This window comes from Vulpes lagopus, chromosome 4, assembly GCF_018345385.1.
Source record: "Vulpes lagopus strain Blue_001 chromosome 4, ASM1834538v1, whole genome shotgun sequence".
Classification (NCBI taxonomy): domain Eukaryota; kingdom Metazoa; phylum Chordata; class Mammalia; order Carnivora; family Canidae; genus Vulpes; species Vulpes lagopus.
In genome coordinates this window covers 74,468,071-74,485,834 of record NC_054827.1, presented here as the reverse complement: position 1 = coordinate 74,485,834, position 17,764 = coordinate 74,468,071, and the positions used below count along the sequence as shown (strand labels likewise).

General features: G+C 36.9%; 1 protein-coding gene across 9 annotated transcripts in view; it reads right to left on the bottom strand.

Annotated features, from left to right (window-relative positions):
- MCTP1 (multiple C2 and transmembrane domain containing 1) overlaps positions 1 to 17,764 on the bottom strand; it is a 349,470-nt gene that overhangs the window by 168,078 nt on the left and 163,628 nt on the right. For all 9 annotated transcript variants that reach the window (XM_041753629.1, XM_041753630.1, XM_041753633.1 and 6 more), the window contains 2 exons: positions 16,255 to 16,441; positions 11,468 to 11,561 (listed from right to left, as the gene is read on the bottom strand). In XM_041753629.1, coding sequence (XP_041609563.1) covers positions 11,468 to 11,561; positions 16,255 to 16,441 — 281 coding nt within the window. The remainder of the gene's footprint in view (positions 1 to 11,467; positions 11,562 to 16,254; positions 16,442 to 17,764) is intronic.

Sequence of the window (17,764 nt, the reverse complement as noted above, 5' to 3'; positions counted from 1 at the left end):
ATGCATTAGGTTTCCTTGTGGCAGGAAAATCGACCCCCTAGATTGTGGTTCTCAGCCCATTAGACCTAATACATCTTTTTTCATATGGGAGATTTTGTTATGTCCTCCTTACTATTTTGAAATAAAACTGAATCATGATTTCAAAATTTCATATAATGCCTTAATGCCATAATAAGGGGGACTAAATAGAAGGTCATTTATAATAAAATCATATATTTCTTTATTCAACAAATATTTACTGAGTGCCCACTGTATGCCAGGTCACATAAACAAAACAAAACAGGAAAAGTCCCTGCTCTCTTGGATTCTATTTGTAGTGGGGAGGGAGGAAAATTAGACTAGATATTGGACACAATTAACAAGTACATTATAGTGTATGCTGGGGAGTGATACATGTTAAAAAGTAGGGGGGTAAAAGCACAGAATAAGGGGTTTAAAGAACGTGGGGGAGGGGCATAGTTTGTAAATTTAATTAGTATGGTTGGAGTAGACCTCACTGAGAAGACAAAATGTGAGCAAAGACCTGAAGGAATTGAAGAAGTAATCAAATAGATATCTAGAGAAAAGTATCCCATGCAGAGGCAAGAGCTAGAGCAAAGGCCCGGTGTGCTCAGAGGACCCTGATAGTGGGGCACAGTGAGGAATGGGAACAATAGTGGAACATGTCAGAAAAGTAGTGGGGAACCAGATCATGAAGTGTGCTGTGGAGGCAATCCTAAGGTCTTTGGTGTTTACTGCGTAAAATGACAGCCATTTGCTAGACTTGAGTAAATAATATGTATTTCAGAATGCAATCTAGGCTCAGATCATCACTAAATAGATTTAAAACCTATATCAATGTCTATATATATATATTTTTCAATGTCTATATTTAATCCTGTAGGACACGGTTCAATTTTCACTATTTAAGGTTGTCTGGTAGGATATTTAGCATCCTCAACCCACTCCCATCAAATTCCAATAGCGCTCCCCAAACACTGTGGCAACTGAATGCTCCCACAAGGCTCTAAAAATGCTCAAGATGGCAATACTGCCTCCTCCAAATGAGGATCATTGTCCTACAGCAACAGTTCTTAACCATGTTGCTCTTTAGGAACTCTTAAAAATTTCTGAGGACACCAAAAAGCTTTTGTCTATATAAGTTATATGAATTAGTTTACCATTTTAGAAATGCATTAGTTTACCATTTTAGAAATTAAAAATGAGAACATGTAAAACTATCATTCATTTGAAAATGACATCATAAATCCATGATATGTTAACATCAGAACAATCAAATATATAGCCCTTGAAAAATTTCACTGTACATTGAAGAGAGAATGAGAGTGAGAACGGCAAAGAACATCTTTGTATTGTTATGAAAATAGTTTTGACTTTAAAAGATCCTTGAAAGGGTCTTGGGGATCCCTGGAAGCTTCTGGACCACACTTTGAGAACCATGATTAAGAGCAATGGGAATAAAGCACAACGGAAATACGAACTTATTTCCCTTGGGATCTAGAACTAGATGCAAAAGAATATTTATAGTATTGTGTGTAACAAGATGTATTCTTGAGTCCTAAAACTGAACCATCTTCGTATACAAAAGCTTGAAATTTATGACAGAAGAACAAGACATAAAATGAGACAGATGAGAAACTGGAAGAGAAAGAAAAGGGAGACTATGGATCTATAAAATGAGAAGAAGCTATGAAAAATTATGTCCAAGCTTTTAAGAGTTTAGATAAATTATGGTAAAAACATTTAAGGATTTTATTTCAACTAATATTTGATATAATATATCAAAGTATAAATATTTATTATACACTCCTTTGTTTTCTGAAAGTTCTTAAAGATACCTTAGGACCTACAGTAAATATATATTCAATTAGACCCCCACAGAAAAGCAGGAGGCTTCAGATAAACTTCCTTATAAGTGAACTAATTAGCTGGAGGGATCCTCTGCAGTAGAATAAAATTTTTTAGACTGAAAAATAATGAGTACTCTATTAGGTGATTCAACTTTCTCAAAATATGTATTTTAGGTAATAAAATTGAAAATTGTCATCTGTCAAGCCTTTGTCTTTAAAATGATATCTTTGTCTTTTTTATTTCTCTTCTACAAAGTATCTACTCATTCAAGAGTCTGTTATTTGCCTGGGTACCTACCGTGGGATCTCTGATTCTGAGGGCTGGGAGCAAAGCCTCAGAGGCCAAGTTCAAAAGCCGATTTAGAGATGGAATCCTCTCTGCCACTGGGTGGTTGTGCAGGCTCTGGCTTAACAGTGTGAGAGTTGGGGAAGTCACCATCTCCACAGGTCTATTCTGATAATAATTTTTTGGCAATTACAATTTTTGGGAAGTGCTTCTTTTTTTTTTTTAAGACTTTTATTTATTTATTCATGAGAGACACACAGAGAGAGAGAGGCAGAGAGAGAAGCAGAGAGAGAAGCAGGCTCCATGCAGGGAGCTCGACATGGGACTCGATCCCAGGACTCCAGGATCACCCTTGGGCCGAAGGCAGGCGCTACACCGCTGAGCCACCCAGGGATCCCCGGGAAGTGCTTCTTTACACTGCACACAAAATTACGTGTCTGTAACTTTCACCTATTTTATGATTTGCCCTCTGTAGTGATTTTTACCTTTAAATGAATTAATGAGTGCAAAGTGAGGACACAGCATCTGTCACTTAGTGTATCTGATTAATGTTCGTTACCTGTCCTCCTGCCCTAGATAATGTGAATGCCTTGCTGAGCCTGTACTCTAACTCCTGGTGTCTCTTCCTGAATGAGAGGCTGCAAAGGCCAAAGTGACATTTTTAGACTCTCTTGCAGCTAGGGTTGCAGATGTGAATTTGGACGCACCCACTAGGTGTACTTACTTATGATTTGATATCAGTGTTTAGTTACCTGAGAGCCTGTGGAGTCCATTTTGCTGTTGCTGACTGCCAACAATAGTGTAGGTAGTTCTCACAATGTCTTTTCAACATGCTAATGTGGGCTGTTGATTAATTAACCTCTCCACATCTCAGTATTCTCACTTGTGAAGTGGGGATAGGGGCACCTAGGTGGCTCAATGGTTGAGCATATGCCTTTGGCTCAGGTTGTGATCCTGAGGTCCTGGGACCGAGTCCCTCATCAGGCTCCCCGCAGGGAGCCTGCCTGCTTCTCCCTCTGTCTATGTCTCTGCCTCTCTCTCTCTGTGTCTCTCATGAATAAATAAATAAAATCTTTAAAGGAAAAAAGTGGGGATGACCATGGTAACTAGGTTGTTGTGAGATTGCGATAATCCTTGTTCCAAGCTCAGGGTAGTGTCTGACATCTGATGAGCTCTCAGTAAATGTTAGTTGCCACTATTATTATTATTATTATTATCATTTTCCTTGAACTGTTCTCAATTGACTTGATTTTATAACATCAGATATTCCAATTGAGAATTTTGCTTGTTTTTCTTTTTTTCTTTTTTTTTTTTTGCTTGTTTTTCAATGTCCTTTTTTAAAGAACAGCTTCCAGTACTGAGTCCAGAGGTGAGTAACATTCTCAATATTTCCCTTTTATTCAATGTAGCCAATCTGTAATTTGTATGCTGCAAAACAATGTAACAAAACTGATAGGTGTATAATTCACTCTCACAAAGCTTAAACTCAATTCAAACCCTAAACTTTTTTCTATATTTCCTATACTTAAAGCAGGACATTACACTTTTGTATCTTGCTAAGGCTTTTTATGTATACTCTTTAATGTCCACCTTGTCAAACTAACCCTATTATTTCAATCTGAATTACATCTACTATACACATATGTGGATATGGAGATATATATGTGTGTGTATGTGTATATATATATAATGTATAAGTAATGTAATGCTATATAAATATTTTAAAATGTAAATATATAATATATACATGTAGTATACACATAGATGTAATATATGCACATATGGATAGTTAACTATCCCTATAAAAGCAAATTTGATAAGGAAGCCATCAGTTATCTCCTCAAAGTTACTAGTAAGTAGATGGAACAGGCTAGACCAAGGACAGAGCCCAGTATTCCTCCACTTGGCATTTCCATCGATGTCAATCCTTTACATCACTCTTGGGGCTTGGCCATCCAGTCACTTATGCACCTAACTATACTGTCATATAACCCAAATATTCCTGTGCTATGATTTTTTTTTTAAAAAAAGTCTGGTTAAATCCAGATGCTCTGTTTGTACCAGTTCCCTCTTCCACCATTCTAGGAAATTTACACAACTATATCTTGACAAAAAATAAGGAAGAGTTTACTTTTAAACAATTCTAGCATCTGAAAGCATTTCTTTAAGCACTGAGTAGAATCGTGGACCTAGCCCTCCAAGCCAGATCAGCAATTCTCTATTTCTTTACTCAAAGGATCATTTTATAATCTGACTTCCAAAGAACTCAATTAATTACTTTATAGCATTTCTCTTCCCCCCATTTCCCACTGACAGTGGGACCACCATTTTCTCAACCCATAGTCCTTCACCTCCAGCACACATCAAACCCCATTATTAATCTCTTTTGTCATCCCACCTATTCTTCCAGAGTAGTCTCTTCTAGCCACGTGACCTGCATATGAATCACACATGACTTTTGTCGTTCCATATAAAACACTAGTTCAGACTCAGCCTCATGAGCCCTTGAGTTAAATGATCATTTTCATTCCTATTTTCACAAATATTTAATATCGATTGTTGCATCTTAGAAAAAACACTTTCACATTTCTCAAATTAGAATATGATTTAGTTTTGCAAAGATGCAAGCACGAAAAGGAAGCAACTTTTATTTCTATGTGAACCATGTTGACATAAAGAATGAAGACCAAAAAAAAAAAAAGGGGGAACGGAGAGCCATGATTTGCTTTCTCTCATTTGTTTAGTCTCATTCTTAAGGAAGGTATTTATATAGTGTTAAGATATTAAACATGTTATGGGTGGAATGTTGTTTTCTAAACTAGGCATGTTACAATGATAAGAATATGTCAGGTGTTGGGTATTTTTGATGCATTAAAAACCGGATGAAATTTCTTCTCAAACTATACCATCTGCTTAATAATCTATTAGCTTAATTGTTAAAAAGCAAAAATGGACATCATTGGTTTATATAATGGAAATGAAGCATACTTTGCTTGGGAAATTTCCAATTGTGTAAAACTTAGGTATTTTTTTCAAGCAATGTAATTTTAAGATTTAAGGATAGCAAAAGTTAAAAAAAGTTAAGAATGACATCCATGCATAACCCCCTTTTATTTGGTAAACTATTTTACTCTTGATAATTCACAAATATGAAGGATTTCCACCACATTTTACATATAACGCCATCAAGAACAATGTAGAGTTTAAAGGCTATGTATTTTCTCATCTTCCACCGTGGGTTTTCAGTAATGATCATAAGATCGAAGGCTGTACTTATCAGGTACCATCAATACTATTAAACATGATGATATAATTAAAGGCACATGCTATAAAAAATCCAAACTGCTACAGTTCTATAAAAGAAGCAACGTGCCCACTTTTTCCAGTAGAGCTCTTCTATTCTGAGGGCCACTCAAGCAACAATCGCATGTATCTTATGCAGTTTGCTTGGGTAACCCACGAAAAGTTAATTTTTTTAAAGGACAATATCTTATCTATGCCATATATATGTGCTTGGCATTTCTCCAACTGTATATAAAACTTTCAAAGAACAGACTCGCCTTTTTTCTGTGCAGCCACCTTTTCATTTTCTTTCTCTGAATAGACCCATAATGTTCAGGGAAAATACCAAGAATAATAAATCCACATCTCTGTATAAAATACACCTTCATGACATACTCAAGCTGGAAATCACAGGAACCAATAAAAATGCAGGCAGCCTACTGATAATGAGGTCAGAAATACAAATAAATTTACTTTTAATGAAGACTGGAAGCGCAGTAATCAAAGTGTTAAAATTCATTTCATGCATATCTCATTTGCTTCTTAGCTGATATTTACCACGCAATTCTGTGAGAAAGTAGAGGCCTAAGATGCTCCAGATAAATGGCTCAATTAATTGTACAGAGGTAGACCTCTTTGAGCTGAGCCGGAGCTGTGAGCTCTTTATTAAAAGCACTATTCTGTAGCCCATAACCTTGTTCCTTGACTCCTCTCTGGTTTCCAATTTAAACAAGTCCCCATGCGGCCTGCTCTAAAGGGCTTTGTCTCCCTGTCATTGTTAAGAGAGCTGAGGCATCCTGGAAGTGTGAAATCAGACCTCATGAGTTGAACGGTTCCCCAGGGAACGCCGGACTGCGCAGAAGGTCAAAGTCATGGGCCGGACCGTCTAAAAGTGTCTGATCGCCGGTCTGTGACACAGCAAGGTTGGGAGGGGGCGCGGTGCTAGACTGGAGAGGACTGAAATTGAACACATCTTAATTAAAGCCCACAGACAGCAAAACAAAATGTTTTCTAGGCAGCCTGTCAAATGGGGCTTAAATTTAGCTCTGCTAATGAATCTGAGCTGCTAACTGTTATTTCTTAAGATAATAAGACTCTCACGGAAGCTGATAAAAACACACACACACACACACACACACACAACAAAACTGTAGCATGTCTTTTTCTGCTGTTTTGTTACTTAAATATTTTCCAACAATGAAGACAGTTTTCCTAAAGAAAAACATGGGAGAAGTCTATGCAAATAAAGGGGTAGTAAACATCTCCCTTAATAACTAGTAGGTTTCCAGACTAGGGGGCTGGTGAGTCATGGGTCTCTATGCGTAGCCTTGTGTTAGAAAAAGATATGCTCACTTCGTGGGACTGTTTCGGTGACAGACTGTGTTAATTGTAAGATTCTCTCCCTCGTCCTTTTGCTCTCCTTCTCCCTCTATTGTTTCCTGAAAGAGATGGTGCGTTAATTTGAGAGATCAATTCACCTGGCGCGGAGAAGTTTTATATTAGTGTTCCCTTTAATGCAGTGAAAAGGTAGGGCATCTTTTGAAAGGGTTTCACAGTTCTCCTATATCACCGTTTCTGAACCTGAGTGGCTGGAATCCCTGGGGAGGCTGTGACCTCTTCCTCGGGAACTCAAAAAAAAAAAAAAAAAAAAAAAAAAAAAAACCAACCCAGGGGAAAACACAGGGGAGGGGCTGAAGAGAAGAACCCTTTTCTCTTTCTTCTCTTAGAACTTGAAAGAACCAATAGGCCAGGTCTAAATACTCTGCCAAGAAAGCCTCCCTCGATATAGAAGACTTGAAATGTTCTGTTGAAAGCAGAAATTAGGCCCCATCCAAGGAAGAGGATAATTAGAAGCTAGAAAAGACAAATTCCAACATGAACTGTTTCCCACCACCTTAAAAAAAAAATTTAAAGACACCCTCCCTCCCCCAAGGGTCTTTTTCTCCTCACACACTGTCCAGTTGTAAGGAATGACTTGATTTAGTGGTAGAGAGAATTTTCCCCAGTGATCGCAGGGCCAGGCGGTCTCTGGGTTTTGCTTTGATGGTACGGAGAGACATTCACCTTTTCATTGCCTAGCTGAAAGGTAAGTCAGTTGTACTGCAAAATATTTTTCACTTCATCAAACTTTCTTCCTCACCAAGATTTTAGCTGATCATCTTTGCAAACCAGAGTGCCACTTTCTCAGGCTGTGAAAGGCTGCCCCCAATTTGACTGAAATTTCAATCCACTCTTGTGCCTTGCTCAATGCATGTGTATGTGTGGGAGTTGTAAATTGAGGCCTTAACCACCAGAGTTAATCTCTTTTTTAAATCTGTATTAACCTTAATGATTTGAAGTGCACTGTCCAACACTGGGCTATTGAGACCGAAGAAAAAACTGCCCTCAACTATCAACAGTTTATTAGGGGCTTAGCTGAAGTGACCTACTGTAGTAGTGTTCAGCTGAACAAGGCTATAGGCTTTTTGTGGAAAGGGAAAGAATTGAGGGTTTCATTAAAAAGTAATTTGTGCTTTGTACTCACTCATTCAAAGAGAGTCTCAATTGCTCTTTATTCACACAGAGTTAATACAGTATCACAATGTTTCTCAATGAATGTGTTGTAACAAAAGAAAAATTTTACATTTTGAAAGGAAAAAAATTCTTTGTAGCTGCAGTAAGATTGATGGCTACTTAAAAGATTATAGAATCTCTCTTTTTTTTCCTGTGCTCATGTTAAATGATGGAATATCGTAATTTAAAAATTTTTTGCTTAAACTACGGAAGTTGGACTTTGTGTTCTGATCATTAAAAATATTTTAAAAATGGAGCAAAGTTGGTCAGATATAAGTTTGTCTCATTAGACTTTGTCTAGAAAAAAGTGTTCTGATGTCAACTAAGTATCTTATAGTCTCATCTATACCAGGTCAGAAAATACTCTGCTTAGCTCCAAGAGCTATCAGTGATTTAAAATCCCCCCTCTCCATCCACAACACTTCTAAATGGATGCTAATTTGAGGATTTGAAGACAGCACCATCGACTCAATTTCCGTTTTTCGAACTGCTGCTGAGTATCTTGTAGAGCCCGACTATGATCACCCTCTGAGATGGACAGCATATTTTTTAAGTTCTTCTTTGAACAAGTAAAGAAGAAAGTATATAAAGGGCTTATTTGTGCTCCACATTTAATGGTTGATACCAAGAGGGATCGGTTTACACATAAATATTTATCCTTTCCAGAAGTACAGATTATTTAAAAAACTGATGGCATATTCGGACATTTCTCACTTAAATATATGGTCCTCAGCTTCTGCCACCATCACAAATGTCATAAAGACCACAAAAGGTCCAAGAGGGAGCAAGGTCAAAGACTGAATTATCCTCTTGCCCCTGAATAGTTCAACATCTCTCTTGTTCAATTCAGAGCACATTAGATTATAAGGTCAGTGTGGAATGAGGAATCATTAGATTTATATCCCTAAAACTGGAGGGGAAAAAAATGGAGAATCTGTTATTTAGTATTCCCCAAATTAAAGTTCATTGGATCAGATCAAAATTATGTCTCAGTGAATCCCTAGGGAAAAGACTATTGTTATTCACATTAATTTACATAGAACCATCAGGAAAGAAATATATCTATTTTTTACAGCTTTGAAAGAACATGTACTTTAACTTCCATAGTGGCATATAGGCCAAGTAGGTTAACATAGTTTGCATATTCATGAAGTTTTAAAAGCAATGACAGTTTCTCTCCAAGAGAAACAAACTTATATAATTGCATTCAACTTGTGTAATGGGCAGGCATCTAAGCTTTTGAAGTAAATGGGACTTGAATATTTTCATAAGAAATTATTGTGCCCCTATAAATGTTCAGTAATAATTCTTAGCACTGAGGTGCCCCCTGAGATACTGATTATTTTTAGGCCCTTCTCCCTATCTTCAGAGGTCTTCAGCTCAACACTGGGGGCTCCCCTCCCCTATAGAAAATCCTGAAGACAACTGAAGGTGCCTCCAATGATGGTGAATGTCACATCTGAATTTACCTGCTGTGGGGAAACAGAGGCTAGGTGGAACCTTTGTATGTGAAAGCAATACTGAGTTCCTATTCCAGGCTTTAAGTTAATGTTCACAGTGAACAGGGACACCTGGGTGGCTCAGTGGCTGAGCATCTGCCTTTGGCTCAGGTCTCGATCCCGGGGTCCTGAGATCAAGTCCCCCATCAGGCTCCCTATGGGGAGCCTGCTTCTCCCTCTGCCTGTGTTTCTGCCTCTCTCTGTGTGTCTCTCATGAATAAATAAATAGAATCTTAAAAAAAAAAAATGACCACAGCGAACAAAAAAAGAGCAGTTACGGGCCGCTAAGTGGCACAGTTGGTTAAACATCTGACTTGGTTTTGTCTCAGGTTGTGATCTCAGGGTCACAAGATTGACCCCCAAATGGGTCTCCTCGCTCAGTGTGGAGTCTGCTTGAATTTCCTTCTTCCTCTGCTCCTCCCTCCCCCAATCTCTCTCTCTCTAAAATAAATAAATAAATCTTAAAAAAAAGAGCAGTTATTCATTGTTGACTGTTGGTTCTCATATTAAATACAACATAATAAAAGAAAAAAAAGGAAATCATTATGTCCAGATTAATTTGAGTATAACCACATCAGAGGTAAAAAAGAAAATGAATAAACTTAAATTTGTTTAGTACAAGAAACCAAGTCAGCAAATGTGCAAAAAGATTACAAACTACCTTCTCTCCCATTATTTTGAAGTATGCCTATTTTGAAAGAATATTTGACAGTTGTTACTATCTTCATGGTTACAAATGGGCTGATAATCACCTGTTCAAAGAAACTGTTAACTCTCAACATTTTTACCACACAATCAACAGTCACTTGATACTAGACAAACATTAACAATTTTAAAAATATTATCATTCTGGAGCAGACATCTGCTATTTTAGTTCTAATGCATTTGGTTTTGATTCTGTTCTGTTTAGATTTGATAAGTTAAAGAAGGGCACCAACCGTCATGCAATGGGTTTACAAGCTCTTAGATGGTAAGAAAGATGCATTTCATCCCTTCAGATAAGCCCACTACCTTATTGGGATCAACCTACTGAACATTCACAGTGATAAGCATATTTCTACAAATAATAAGTGCATGCTTTCTTTCAGGATGAGCAAAATTCATTCAAAAATTGTCCAAGTCAGCCAATTTTTTATCCATGTTGAGAAAGTCAACTTAAGGCATGGTATAAGTACCCTCCCAAACCTATGGAATTAAGGAGTAAATGAGTGGTCCCATGATTGCAAATTCAAAACAATGATTTCATTCTGGAAATTTATGAGATAATTATCATTAGTCAATTAATACATCATAGAAACAGCAATATCCAAATCAGGAAGCTTTAAGAGATAAGACTGATTCCAGTGTTTTTACAGGCTCATTTCTTGGTTAAAAAAAATTTCGAACAATGTGGATGCTTAGTTTAGATCCAGAATTATCTCTGGGATGTGCTAAAGAATTTTAACAACAACAAAAAAATGAGTCAGCAACCCAGATACTGGAGTTCATACCACATAATTGAGTATTTTGCATCTAAATTTTTCAGTGGACTATGCAACAGATTTTATGTGTGTTGGACTTGTAAGTGATGATGTTATGATATCATCTGAGGGAAGCTGATACTGTCTGAGAGAAGACACATTACTTCAAAATGCCAAAGTGATGAAACCTAGAAGAAATATTCCCACTATGTTAGCCAAACTTTGGAAAAGGCAACAGTTCAAATGTTATTTAACTTTTTTATTGTTTATTTTTAATACATCACCCTTCTTTTAAAAAGCAGAAACAGTACAAAAATTGGGTGGTTGGCAACTCTTGTAAGATCAAACCTGAATCTTTATATTTATATTATTAACTTTGATGATCCAGTTAGGTGAAATGAAGAGTTTAGTCATTAAATGGTATGGACCCTGCATGCTGTTCAATATGTATGTATCATACATAATAAATATTATAAATATATATTATAAATAATATGTATAAATAAATATGGATGACAGAATTGCCTTATTTCTTACCTGTGACATCAGCGACCATCAGCCCTTCTGCTCTGATTACTTTCACCTGGAGAAATCCCACATCTTTCAGGTTGTGAAATATCCGCAATGGGCTCTGAAAGACCCCAATATCAGTGTTAGAAAAGAAAGGTCCTAGAGGGTCTCAAAGAGTGTGTAAGGAAACACCAAGCTTTATGGTAGGTCTCAGGATGCTACTTAAGTGATTCAAAGGGATATTTGTGTTTCTTCAATAGAGTACCCCTCCGCCATCATTAACATCTGCATACACGTAGGCACATACATACGTATTGATGTAGATAATTGTTGCTATACAGGACTTTTTGAAAGAATAAAAATGACCACATTTCTTCCCCATGAATAATTATCAGTAGATGGTGAACTATAAATTATGGAGTAGGCTATGCCTACTTTTTTCCTTCAATATCCTTTACCGAAGCAATCCAAGAAATCTGTCATCTATGGGCACGATGGTTTGGAAACTAATGATTGTAGATACTGAGTCTTAGCTTGTTAGCCATGTGACACACTTCAGCCTTTAGGATTAAGAAAGTCAATACTAATTTTTTTTTTACTCTTTTCTTCTTGGTGAGTTTTAGAAATTATATGTGCTAGATGAGGGTTAAATTACTGAAATACTGTTTTCTAATATTTGATTCAAAAGATTTACATAGTATGAACCTTTTAGAAAAAAATCTTATATGACTTTTAAAATAAGTTAAATTGATCACTAAAAGTAAATGCAAAAATGATGAACAATTTTCCTTAAGTTTGCAATTTTATTTGCCACTGTAGTATGTATAGAAGCAGGGATATTTCAATAGAAGAATCAGATCCAAAGGATAAAAACCTATTTAATTTGATAAATTAATAATGGTGGTGTTTGGGGAAGTATAGTACCTGAAGGCATTAAAAGAGGGATATCAATGTAATAATTCAGAACTCTAATTAATGGACATAAATACTTAAAGAGTTAAGTCCTGATAGAGAACACTGATATGTATTTGCTTATTTACACTTCCTGGTATTTTTCATATGACAAGACAGGCATTTCTGGCATTTCTACCCAGTAAACCAAAGGTACTTCTGGATTATAACATAACAAAGTTATCAAACTGTTACTAAAGAACATTCCCATCTTTGTATTAAGGATGTGAAAATACTGATGAGCAGAAGCTTACTGAGATATTAACTTTATCAGTCCTGTAGGACTAGCTGTTGTGTAAACTGGAACTATTACTTGGGATATTGAGAGGAGGAAATGCAGATCTATGGGTAATCTCAGAGCCTCACTTTTAAGAGTGTTGAGCACAGGCTTAGCTCTTAATTTTTTATTGTTTTTTAAACAGCTGTTTATCACCTCAAATCTACTGAACCTACCCAGATGGCAGGGTTCAGGACAAATGCACCTCTCTCTCCATTTAAAGTCCTGTAAGTTAAGGGTTTAGCAGTGGGAACGTTGGACAGCAGGATTCTAATTCAGAGGTTTGTAGGCGTGTTGTCTTCCTGATGGAGTAACATCAGGTTTGAGAAGTTTCTCCTTATCTCAGAGCTTCCTGAGTGTTATAAACCAGGTAAGCCTCCTATCCTAATGATAGAGGAGAGTTTTATCAAAAGGCTTCTGTCCTTTAATTTTGGGGAGCAATTTAAACCAAGTTTCACCATGTTTAAAACAAATCTCATCAGTCCTCGGGCTGAGAATTGTTTCATAGTAGTAACCTCACTGCACAGACATACAGCTTCTGACGCTTCAGCTCCGATGTTCTGCTTCTCATTTGGAGGGGTAATTATTGTTTGAAGGGTTTCTTTCCTCCAGTCAGCTGACACTCAGGATTTATTGCAAACTTCAACTATTTAGGCCAGTGACAGATCGCTTATAATAAGAATTAAAAAAAAAAGGCAAAAAACCTTAAATATTTCAGTTTAAAAATATACCTCTCAGTAATGCTTCATCAAGAGGTATTCCTGCCTTGTTATTTATGGTTATTTTAGAAGGCCTCAAAACCTGCATGGCTTCTGAAGCCAGAAATTTCCATAGCAGAGGAATCTATGATTTGCTGTGAATCCTTTCAGCCCTCAATAGATGGGAAAAGATTGAAATGCTCTGGAGAGGAGTCCTCTTTATTTTTTTAATGAAAGGCTGTATAATATATTTTCTCTATGGCTGCAGCAGCTGTCAGGGAGAGCATCTCAGTTCAGCTCTATTACGGGAGAGGCAATACCCCATCCTATGGCATCGAGATGCTCTGAGGGGCCAGAGCTGATTGACAGCTTGTCACCGTGACGTCTTATTCCATCTCTGTTATGGAGAAAATTAATGTCACACCACCAGCCTTATGACTCGCTGTCATCTTAGAACCGCTCACCTTTTATCAATGCTCTAAATAACATTTCAAGCCCATCGTCTCACGGTGGACAATCCGGTCAAGGGACATTAAATCAGATGACTGTGAAATGTCATAATAAAAATGGAATGCTAACAACTTCTTCTCTAAACTAGCTCCTCTGGTTTTTAAACTGTGACAAGGGGGAGCAAGGGTTCAGCATACCCGTTCTGAAAAGGTCATACAATCGCTCTTGGTCTACTACCCATTACTACCCGCCCCCTATTGACCTTCGCTGCTTTCCTCCCCCCCAAAAGAAAAAAAAAAAAAGAAAAATGGAATTAGCCATCTTTTCAGAATGAGGTGATCAAATAATGGCTCACACAGTAATGTCTGTTTAATTTGTGGGGCTTCAATGCTTCACAATGAACAACCGAATGACAGAAATAGACAGCTTTTCCAGGGGCAATTCATTTACTTTTCTCACTCTGGCCAGTGCCAAATTAAATTCTTAAGTTTCACCTAAAATTTAAAAAAATACACATGTTCTCCCAGGAAAACATATAAATAATTCTCCAAATAACTTCCTCTATATGTTTCTCTGAAACAAGTGTTGTTTCAGACATGATACGGCATTCATTCATCTCATAATCTGTATAATAAAAAGGAAATGCACTGAAACCATACTTGTATTGCTATTGCAATTATAACACATGTGCTATACCGCATATACAGTAGATTTGTAGCAACTATGTCTCTAGAGGGACATACAGGCCTATGCTTGAAATGCAGGGCTAAAAAAAGAGACATATTTAGAGATGGTTCACTTTTTAATATGTTGAGCAGCATATATTGGAGAATTAGCCCAGGCATCCACATAGTATTTTACATTTTATTCAAACAATAACTAACATTTGAAAGAAGGTGCGAAAACAAATATTCAAATTCTGAATGGAAATGGCTGATTTAAGGAAGCTCATCCAGCAAAAAGAAAAAAAAAAAAGAATCAATAAAAGTTGGATTATTTCTAATTACCTAGCCTGCAGTATCATTCTAATATATGGGATAATATCAAATATTAATCCATAAAATACAGTATCATAATACCTAGACTTTTTATATTAATATACCAATTAATTCCTTTAAAATGGTTTCAATTCACAAGGCTCACTTCTGGCAACAGGAGAACATGTTTTTGTAGGTACCAAAATGTGAAATCATTCTCATAATTGCAATTACATATTAGAAGATGCCCAACAATATGTTGGGCTCTTAGTGGTTTAAAAATATATACTATTTAGCCTTGCTAAGTCACCTCTATTAAACTGTTTATGATAACACCATTGGTGGATGAGTTGTACAAGCATTAGCAGACAGCTGATTCAGTGGAGATAGCCAGAATAAATTTGCTGAAGCGCACATCCTGCTAATCTGTTTGAAGAATATTGTAGAGCATTAGTACCAGCACTTCATGTTATCTGCACAGCCTGATAAGGTACATCTTTATTAAATTCAGTTATTGGAAGGATGTCAGTCAGCAAATAGGAATATTTTAGAATCTAAAAAAAAAAAAAATTAAGCGCCTCTTTGTTAGTCAGAGCTTGGTTTCATGGCTGAGTGTCTAGAGGAGCCTTCTAAACACCTGGCAGCATTGTACAATACAAGCTTTGTAATTTTAAGTGGAAAAGCTTTTTTCCCAGCTTCTTGGGTACCGAAGCATTCACTTTTTCGAGGCTCCATTGAGACAGAATGGTGGAGTAAGAGCTCCCCTCTCTGTTGATTCACGAAAACTGCATGGTGGAAAATGTACGATGTGAGGATGCTGGGAAATAGGTAGATTTGGTTGTATTTTGCTTTGGTGAAATTTGAGAAAGGTACTTACTATAGTGACTCCCTATTCTACTCTATCACTCCACAAATGATCAAAAGGTAAGGAGGCTTCCTTTTAATTATATTTCACATTCAATTAAAATAAGATAAAGGAATGAAGTGAGGCTCTTCTAAGCAGTTGAAATAAAAATTCTTTCTGTGAATATCCTCTCGTTACCAAGCTACTAATTAATGTAGGTGTCATTAATTCCATTTCAAACTTGGAAAGACAAAGAACTCTTAATTTGCAATTACAAAGGGTCAATGAATTAATTTTGAGGTAATGTTCTGTATACTTGACTTTCCTTTATGAGAAGTTGCCTTGCAGGAGAGTTGTGCATGACAAAATCACTGTGGAGAGGCTCAGAATCCAGAATTTGGTTTGGAAGAGATTCTAGAGAAGAGCAGGTGTGCAGACCTCAGGTAACACAAGGGCTTGTGCAAAGATAGGCATGGCACATGCATTTGGCCAGCTGTCTGTTTCTACTGATTTGTCTGTCACACAGCCTTCCAGATGTACTTCTGTCACTCCAGGTCAATTATTTATCACCTCAACTAGTCACACATGACCCTGAAGGAGGAGGGTTACATACGTACATATCTCCTTAAGATTTCCTCCCGTTCTTTCTGGTCCTCCAGGGAGTTGACGGAGAGGTCAGAGATGCTGACTGTGGCCGAAGCTGTCAGGGTGACCAGCAGCACCAGGTGTCCCTCACCCTCTTCCAGCTGCAACTCCAATTTGTGTGTCTGTTCCCTACTGAGGGCCGACAGGTCCACCTGGCATCTAGAAACAAATGTTTTGAATTAGCAAATGGATTTTCTTTTTTCTTTTTCTTTTCCTTTTCTCTTTTCTTTCTTCCTTCCTTTTTTTTTCTTTTCTTTTTTTTTTTTTTGTTACATCAAACAGTGAAAGTGCAGGCTGCTCAGAGCTATGTGAAAAATAAAATCAAATCAGTAGAAATACTATTTGAACCACTGGAATAATACATCTTTCTTTCAGCACACTTTCTTCACAAAATTCAGATGCTGATTATTTTTAGTGTCTAACTTTTTATTTCTGTAAGATACAAAAAACATGCTTATTTGATTCTATTCCTATCCGTTGTTACCATATTCATAAATCGATAGGGACTTTCAAACCCTGGATGGCCTAGTTTAGTGGGGCTTTGCCTACCAAAAGATTAACATGAGCTGTCTGGAGAGGCAAACCACCAAGAATCTGAATTCTTGTGTAGGTTTTAAACCGATGGGTGTTCTACCTTCATTCATAAATATTATTTAGCAACGAAAAAAACATGTACTTTGATGATGTCATAAGTTTCACATGTTTAAAATCATGCCAATTTATTCACAGAACACCATGCATAAATCCAAATAAAAATAAATCCCCCCAAAACATTATAGCTCAAGGGTTATGTAGCAGCGTTTTTCTAACAGAGGTTTCATTACATGGCAGCCCATGCTTGATAACCTATTCTCTCAGAGCTAAACACCTTGAAATGTCTTTTCACAAAAATGTCAATTGACTTGGAAGAAAAAGATACTGAGGTGATCACAAAGCCAATAAACTGAGAGAAAGGGGACAGACATGAACGAAAGGCATTTAAGACAGAAAATAGCCAATTATAAGAATAAAAGCCAATTATAAGAATAAATATGATAACCTATCGTAAACAGGGGAGTCAGATATCAGGGACCGATTAAATTTTCGCTCTTTCTTGTTCTTTACTTCATTGTCTATTGTTTTGCTTTTAAATGAAATATCTATGAATAGGGCCTCAATGCTTATAGTCAGGTTCAAACATCTCTTTAGTATGAGTAAATTTAGAAATTGAACCAAAGCCTGACATTTTGTTTTTATTTGTGCCAATCAAAATGACAAGGGAGATAGCTGGGACGAGAAACAACTGAGAGGAAGAGGAGTACAGTGGCAAGAAAGGAAAAGAAAAAGAAGTGCCCTGGTCAGGGACAGAAAGTCCGTGTACGTAAATGCTAACTATCCGAGAGAGAGCAGGAAATCAGCGTCAGCACCAAGTCTGGAAAACACCTTCCTAAAGTGAAAACATATATCAAATAATTTCATTGTTGCTATGAATACAACATGCAT